The sequence below is a fragment of the Phalangium opilio genome, unplaced genomic scaffold (assembly GCF_054372755.1).
Source record: "Phalangium opilio isolate 3A_F unplaced genomic scaffold, DU_Popi_V2 ptg000217l_1, whole genome shotgun sequence".
Taxonomy (NCBI): domain Eukaryota; kingdom Metazoa; phylum Arthropoda; class Arachnida; order Opiliones; family Phalangiidae; genus Phalangium; species Phalangium opilio.
Window position 1 is genome coordinate 2,057,751 of NW_028324218.1, and position 8,769 is coordinate 2,066,519.

General features: G+C 31.7%; 2 protein-coding genes across 4 annotated transcripts in view; one reads left to right on the top strand and one right to left on the bottom strand.

The window, feature by feature from the left end:
* LOC149615546 (sodium-coupled monocarboxylate transporter 1-like) overlaps nt 1-2,859 on the bottom strand; it is a 29,314-nt gene extending 26,455 nt beyond the window's left edge. For both annotated transcript variants that reach the window (XM_089856511.1, XM_089856505.1), the window contains exon 1: nt 2,579-2,859. The gene's annotated coding sequence lies outside the window, so the exon portion shown is untranslated. The remainder of the gene's footprint in view (nt 1-2,578) is intronic.
* LOC149615552 (mitochondrial glutamate carrier 1-like) lies at nt 46-6,970 on the top strand. Of its 2 annotated transcripts, none has more exons than XM_089856515.1 (9): nt 46-438; nt 2,843-2,977; nt 3,482-3,537; nt 4,507-4,600; nt 4,674-4,789; nt 4,861-5,145; nt 5,654-5,729; nt 5,823-5,963; nt 6,028-6,970. In XM_089856515.1, exons 1-9 carry the CDS (start codon nt 416-418, stop codon nt 6,035-6,037), a joined length of 936 nt encoding a protein of 311 aa, XP_089712641.1. In that variant the 5' UTR covers nt 46-415; the 3' UTR covers nt 6,038-6,970. The 2 variants fall into 2 exon arrangements, with proteins under 2 accessions (XP_089712641.1, XP_089712640.1); XM_089856514.1 differs by having other exon boundaries at nt 47-438; nt 6,022-6,970.
* Nucleotides 6,971-8,769: the final 1,799 nt, after the last annotated feature.

Consider the following 8,769-nt stretch of genomic DNA (forward strand, 5'->3'; position numbering starts at 1 on the left):
GGATAACTAGTGTTAAAGGATCGTCTGCTTATACTTCCTCATTCTATAGTTGGTCGCGAATCGGAGACAGAGCCAGTCACTTCAAACCCACCCAGTTCCAAAAATTCCAAATGTAAATTAAATTCGATTTAAATTTCGACGTATCAATTGGAATTTATTCAAATTAAGGCGGTTGTTTATTGATATAAATATTGTTTAAATTAAATTGGCAGTGGATTAATATTAAAAGAGAAAAAAGGTCGTTTTAAGCCTTGGCATTAAGTGAAAGATTTCATTCCGGATTGGAATACCAATAAAAAACTTGAAAGTTCAAAAAATTGAAATCAGTTTTGGTATCGAACTTGATCGGGATCAAACAAAACGTAATCTCCATAAAACAGTATTACTTCGGCAAAATATCAGCTGTATTATATAGATGTCTATCAAACAGGACTTTCCGTAAGTTAATTTAATTTAAATTAAAATAATTTAATTTAATTTTAAGTAATTATTATTTGTATTAATGAATTAAATCGTTGTTATATAGTAATTAAATAAAATTACTTATCTGGTATTAATTATTAATATTAATATATAGGTAGTTTAATTTAAATTTAAGATTAAATAGTAGGTTAGTACAAATGTAAATTATTTAGATTAATGTGGGAGTAGAAATACGTAATGATTAATCCCACCCACAATACCCACCTACCTAAGTTTTGAGTACGTGAAAATGCGAATACAAGTGTTGCCAGTTAGTCATTTGTGACGTGTGCAATTGAATTCAACCGCTATCTACAACAACATACTGAATTAAAATTGTAGAATAGAATTTTTGTGTTTAATTCAGTTACAAACCTGAATGAATGCAGGAGATGCAAATATAATAACAAATAACTGGCAACCCTGTCGCTGAAGCGCATGCGCGGTTATCGTTAATAAACGGGGGGAGGAAATTAATTTCTCTAACTCCCCCCCTTTAATGTACACTATCAAGTTCATATGACCTTAGCATAGAAACTCATTTAAAAACGTAACGCGAGTACCCCAATATTGATTTTTCTATTTTTCCCATAGTAGTGGTAGTAAAAATACTATTTATAGTACCATAGTAGACTAAAAACCAATTTGAAATTATTGGAAAAGTAATCAAAATACCAAACCCTCCGTTATTACTTCCTGGTGTTTGTAACTTTGTTTGTTTTCGTATAATTATTATTTGTTCCTGTATTATAATACAACAGGGGATGGGTTATTTATAGATCGACAGACAAAGGGGTAAGGGCGAATGACTCAGTGTTAGTCGTTGACAACATGAAACTTATCAAACAACGCAGGCATTAAGCTAAATTTTTGTTGGCTAGGGCTAGCTATAACTCGGTTTAAAAGGGTTACAAAGGGTTTTAGGTAACGAAGCACGTGGTGGGCACACGTTGCTTTTCTTGTTTTGAGCACACCCTAGCTAGCTAACTCAGGAAATGTGCCAATTCAAGAATTTAGGATAATATCTGATCTTTGTGGCATCATGCCCATTTTTGATGCCGTGTTACAACAGAGGTGTGATTTATTTTTTTTTGTAAAATATATTTGACATTTATAATACTTGAATATTCCTTAAAAAATATCTGATATGTTTACAAATTTTATTCCCCGATCTCCGTAAAATATTCCCTGATCTCCGTAAAATATTCCCTGATCTCCCTAAAGATTTTCCCTGATCTCCGTAAAATATTTCCGGATCTCCCTAAAGATTTTCCCTGATCCCCGTAAAATATTCCCTGATCTCCCTAAAGATTTTCCCTGATCTCCGTAAAATATTCCCTGATCTCCCTAAAGATTTTCCCCGATCTCCGTAAAATATTCCCTGATCTCCGTAAAATATTCCCTGATCTCCGTAAAATATTCCCTGATCTCCGTAAAATATTCCCTGATCTCCGTAAAATATTCCCCGGTTTCCGTAAAATATTCCCCGATCTCCGTAAAATATTCCCCGATCTCCGTAAAATATTCCCCGATCTCCGTAAAATATTCCCCGATCTCCGTAAAATATTCCCCGGTCTCCCTAAAGATTTTCCCTGATCTCCGTAAAATATTTCCGGATCTCCCTAAAGATTTTCCCTGATCTCCGTAAAATATTTCCGGATCTCCCTAAAGACTTTCCCCGATCTCCGTAAAATATTCCCTGATCTCCCTAAAGATTTTCCATAACTTCTCTAAAACATTCCCCGTCATTCTGAATTCCCCAAAAACATTCCCCGTCATTCAGACTTCCCTAAAAAAATTCCGCTGTTGGAGTTATTTTTCCTATAATTTGAAATAGGGCCAAATTAATATCTGAATCATTTATCGTAATCACCGGCTTCCATAACAAAATGTTAAAATTAAAAACTCCAGATAATATTTATCAAAACCGAAAATGTGTGATTAACTAACTGATCGAGTAATATTTTTCAAGTGCAAGTCTGATAGATTATATAAAACGTTTTTGACTAGTCACGGGCTAAAGGTCTTTAAAAATTAAAGAATTCTATCTGATACAGATAAACAGAGATCCCCCTCTACTTATCCAAAATAGATAAAAAGAGAACGTTAGACTTACCCAATTAAAATTGAGTTATCCACTGACGTTAATCCAAAGGTCAATGCACACAAATCACTTTCACGCACAGATTTTTTAAAACATTTTTCTCGTGAAAACGTGGGCGCACATCACAGTAAATCACGCGCACATCGTCGTAATCCACGCGCATATCGTCGTAATCCACGCGCATATCGTTGTAAACCACGCGCACAAATTATTCCACAGGCGATAAATCCACTGGCAGAGTTAACGATGATTTTTTTAAATTAATTTTAATTGTAGATTAATTCCGAAAATTATAAATGGAGGTATTGCGGGAATTATCGGAGTCACGTGCGTTTTTCCAATTGATTTGGTTAAAACGAGGCTTCAAAATCAGCAAGTGTTGCCTAATGGAGAGAAACAATACAGTTCAATGTAAGAAATTAATTAAGGGGGATAGTTCTATGGGAAAGCAATCTCGAGTCCGAAAATGTATTTGACATCTATACTTTTATGACCACCCATAAGATTTTGTTTGACCCCCCCCCCCCCATAAGGGACATGTACTGAACACCCCCTAACACAAGTTAAAGTTATGAACATTGATAGGAAAGTGTTTTATTGATGACCCCCTTGAATTCAACGTAAGAAACAATGAAAGATAATTCTAAGGGGGTCATCCCTAAAACAATCCTTCCAATTAACTTTCATAATTTTAACTTGTGTTAGGGGGAGTACAGTTACTTATGGGGGTCAAACAAAATCGGTGTGGTCATAGAAGTATAGATGCTAAATACATTTTCGGACTCGAGATTGATAGCATTGATTCGTTTCCCATAGAACTTACCACACATGCATCCCACTTAGCTGATTACAAATTTTAATTCTAATTAAGTCGCTCTGATAAAGGTATAAAAATAAGTTTTATATTTGTTAAAGGGTGGACTGTTTCCGGAAAACATACAGGGCAGAAGGCTTTACCGGCATGTACAGAGGTAAAATTTTAATTTTAATTAAAATATTACATCACGTGATTGTATCATTATTAAAATTAATTTTCCCAAGCACATCGTAATTAAAAAAATAAATAAAAAGGTCAAAAATTTTAATATGTGTATTTGTGTTTGTCTAACATTAATTAAATCGTTGAAAAATTACTTTCTGCTTATAATACACCCTGTATTTTTAAACTAATTAAATTTTAAATATATTACATTAAAATAATAATTAAAAAAGTAATTTTTCAACGCATTTTAATTGGGATTTTATTTAAAATTAGCGAACTTATGGTGTAATAAAATGAAGGTCAGGGGTTAAGGGTCGGGGTTATTTCTGGCTAACTATTGCTTTTTTCCAGGTAATGAAATTAAACGGAGCTCAAATGCAAGCTCATCTGTAACGGTACACAACCGGGCTCTGAGTACATTACATGTATGGACAGATTAGTTAAAAAAAAACACCTGTCCTTTAACTTAATTTAATTTAAAATAAATTATTCAAAAAATAGTTTATTTTTTAAACCCCAAATATTCAAAATTAAAACCAATCAATCAATGCACTGGGCTTTAACGACTATCGCTCGCTAATTAGTTTAATCACCTCCCTAATTAATCTTAATTAATTAATTAATTAAATAGAAACTGAAATTAATAAAAAAAACAACTTGCATGAATTTCCTTTCTAAACTAAACTCATTTAAACTTCTTCAAAAAAAAAGCTTAATTAATTTCTATATACAAACTAATTGGGATTAATTAATTAATTAATTTAGGTGGTTTAATTGGTTATCCTAGTTAATTTAAAAGGGAACTTGGTTGGTTTATATTGTCCCATACACACTGATAATTAAACAAAAATTTAATGGCTTTCAGGCTTACATTTTTCCGAAGTGTTTAATTTTAAATTGTATTTGATGAAATTTTAACCCTTTTTTTCTAATTAATTTTACGCTAATTTCTTTACAGGTTCAGCCGTAAATATTTTGCTAATTACACCGGAAAAGGCGATTAAGTTGGCAGCTAATGATTTCTTTAGACATCATTTGTCTTCAAATCAGGGGTAAGTAATTAATTAATTAATTAGCAATTAAGATTTAATTAACGTTAGTTAATTAAACTAATTAAAATTACAGTAAACTATCACTATCTAAAGAAATGATAGCAGGGGGTAGCGCGGGTCTTTGCCAAATTATTGTTACAACACCCATGGAACTTTTAAAAATTCAACTCCAAGATGCCGGAAGAGTTGGTAAGTGTATCCCCCCGATAAGTTAACTAATTAAATCGAAATTAAATTATAATTACCATTTTAATTTGAAGCCACAAAGGGTGTAGCTCAGGGTGAGACGTTAGTTGCCACGTCTGCCACTTCAATCGCGTTGGATTTGTTTAGAACGCGAGGAATTCTGGGACTTTATAAAGGAATAGGAGCTACTTTATTGAGAGATGTTCATTTCTCCATGATCTATTTTCCTCTATTCGCGCATTTAAATGCCATGGGGCCAAAAAGGAATGATGGTAGCGGAGAGTCCGTTTTTTGGACTTCTTTCTTGGGAGGTTGCGCAGCTGGCTCTGTGGCCGCTTTCTCCGTTAATCCATTAGATGGTAAGCACAATTTTAATCTTCAAAGAGAAATTAATAAAAGAACTTTAGAATTTTTTTAATTGAATTGAAGTAAAATAGAAACTAATTAGTTTAACGTTAATTTGAGTTAAAATCTAATAGATATTTATATAATTAAGCTATAATAACCTGAAATTAATTATTTTATAGTTAATTTAATTCAAAAGAAATATATTTTTTAGAATTAAACTGAAGTAAAACTGAAAATAATTATTTTAAAGTTAATTTAAATTAAATTAAAATAAATACGTTTCGAATTAAACTAAAGTAAACGGAAATTAATTATTTTAAAGTTAATCTAAATTAAAATAAATTAGAATAAAAATATTTTTAGAATTAATTAAAGTAAAGAAAAACGGAAAATAATTATTTCAATCTAAATTAAGATAAAATAAATATGTTTAGAACTGAAAATAATTATTTTAAAGTTGAAATAATTTAAAATAATTAATAAAAAAATTATTATTTTTCAAAAAAATTTCAAATTAAGTGGTCAAAACAAGATTGCAATGTTTGAAAAAAGGAGTTGGTGAAGTGACATACACGGGCATTCCAGATGCATTTAGGTAAGCTTAAAAATTTAATTATAATTTTAATTTAAGCCTAATTATTAATTAATTAATTTAATTATTATTATGTTTCTTTATTTATTTTTTTAGGAAAATCTACGTTAATGAGGGAATAACTGCATTTTTCAAAGGTGCTGGTTGCAGGATGATAGTAATAGCGCCTTTGTTTGGTATCGCGCAAACTGTTTACTATTTGGGTGTGGCCGAAAAAATAATTGGCTACAATAAAGGGTAAGGTAAATTAAATTTAATTATAATTAAAAATTTAATTAAAGTAATTAAATTTTAGTGCCAGCTCGAAATAAAGATGTTTTTAATTAAATGTAGTTCAAAATTGTTTTTGGGCATTCCAAATTTGATTAATTTTTTATTATTATTAAGTCTATTATTATTAATTTTAATTATAAAAACTTAAACTAATCATCAAAAACGTCGAAATTAAATAATTAAAATTTAAAATGAATGCTAATTAAATATAAATAAACACCCCACCTAAGCCTTAAACTGATAAAAAATAAAAATACAAAAAAGATAATCAAAAATGTTTAAAAATAAACCTTTCAATAATTAGTTTAATTAAAATTAAAAATTAGCATTCATTTTAATATTTAATATTAAAATTACTATCAGGGATCTTTGCCAAATTAAGGGCATATTTTTTAACCCAAGTTTTTTACGTTTATATTATAAAATGAATTGTTTTTATAAAAAAATAGCTTTATAATTAATTAATTATCATTAATGCTTTCGTTAATTAGTTTTATCAATTAACGGGAAAAGAAAAATAGGTGTTTTTAAAAGAAATATGTTTCAATGAAACGTTAAACTAGCTAAGTTTTTGCCAGTAAATAAAAGTATTTTTTAGCTCAAAAAATGTTTTGAAAAAGTTTTGCAACCAATATTATTATTGTAAACTCGTAGTTTTTTTTTTTGGAGTTTTTCTAGACGTATTTTAATAAATATCTACGGTAACGTATCGTTAGTGTTGAAAACATTACATGGGGTAGATAGTTTTTGCACTAACATGTCCAAAAAAAAAACAACAACCACGACGTTATTTATGTTATTTAAACTATTAATGAACTTGTATACTTGTATACAGCTATGTTAGAAGCGCTAACTAACAAATAAAACTATTAGAAAAAGGTAGCTAGCTGTTATATCTTTGTGTTTGGCGTTATTTAGGAGCACAATTGTTGTAGATAAGTTGACAAAAATAAATAAAAAATGTTAATTTAATCATTTGTCTAATTTTTGCGTGTAAAATTATAAGCGTGGTTGATGGGTGGAAATTTCATCCTACTAATTAGCCAGTCATGTGTCCCCCCCTTTAACCTTCCAAATTGCCTGCCATTTTGAGGGAAAGGGGAGGAAACATTTCTCCCAAATTATCGGCCATTTTGAGGGAAAGGGGAGGGGCCATTTCAAATTATCAGCCATTTTGAGGGAAAGGGGAGGAGCCATTTCGACCAATTTATTGGCCATTTTGAGGGAAAGGGGAGGAGTCATGCCAAATTATAGGCCATTTTGAGGGAAAGGGGAGGGGTCATTCCTAATTATAGGCCATTTTGAGGGAAAGGGGAGGGGCCATTACAAATTTTAGGCCATTTTGAGGGAAAGGGGAGGGGCCATTCCTAATTATCAGCCATTTTGAGGGAAAGGGGAGGGGTCATTCCAAATTATAGGCCATTTTGAGGGAAAGGGGAGGAGTCATTCCTAATTATAGGCCATTTTGAGGGAAAGGGGAGGGGTCATTCCTAATTATAGGCCATTTTGAGGGAAAGGGGAGGGGCCATTACAAATTTTAGGCCATTTTGAGGGAAAGGGGAGGGGCCATTCCTAATTATCAGCCATTTTGAGGGAAAGGGGAGGGGTCATTCCAAATTATAGGCCATTTTGAGGGAAAGGGGAGGAGTCATTCCTAATTATAGGCCATTTTGAGGGAAAGGGGAGGGGTCATTCCTAATTATAGGCCATTTTGAGGGAAAGGGGAGGGGCCATTACAAATTTTAGGCCATTTTGAGGGAAAGGGGAGGGGCCATTCCTAATTATCAGCCATTTTGAGGGAAAGGGGAGGGGTCATTCCAAATTATAGGCCATTTTGAGGGAAAGGGGAGGAGTTATTCCAAATTATATGCCATTTTGAGGGAAAGGGGAGGGGCCTTTCCAAATTATAGGCCATTTTGAGGGAAGGGGGAGGAGTCACAGCAAATTATCAGCAATTTTGAGGGAAAGGGGTGAACCATTCCTAAGCCACACTATTTGACCTCTACCTATACACATAACAATCTTCTCTATGTCAGAATTCTCACAGAAAATCCACTTCTATTTCTGTTTAATTAATTTAATACCTTTCAAGGGTGCAACTAATACAAATAGTTAAGGCAGTTACATTAACTAAAACTTTAAAACTAATTTTCCAACCTGTTGAGCACTATATAAACATGTTACTTCTACGGGGAAAACACAACTTCTTTAAAAAAAAAAAAAACCCCAAACTTAATTATGTAAAATAATCTCATTATGCTAATTACCCAATTCAAGGAAAGTCAACCTTGAAATTTATTTTGCTCCCCCATCTATGTCCTTGGAATTTTAAACTCCAATGAAAATGAAAGTTAAAATCTCATATAAATTCATAAGCAACCCATCAAGATGTATAAAAAAGAATTATACCCATCTTTTAAACATTTAAACCTAAGCTAAAGTGTTTTGGTATAATTTAAGAAGTAGAAGGCCAATTGGGGTCTTATTTCTTAAGGGAGAAGATGATACCCGGTAATTATCGTGTATTCCCCTTAGTAATTTCTTTTTTTATAATAAAATATAAATCTTGGTATTTTAATTTAACCTGTTAGTGAGAGACACGTTATTTCTTATAAAATAAGGTTAATAAACCTAGTATTCAAGAAGATTCAAGGTCAAAAGGATGTTCTAGCTGAGATCTAGAAAAACTTATCAAGCGTTCCCCTAAGAAGATAAAGTTATGCTATGGTATGATAGAAAGGGAAAGTTGGGAATGGGATTTTTTGGTTAC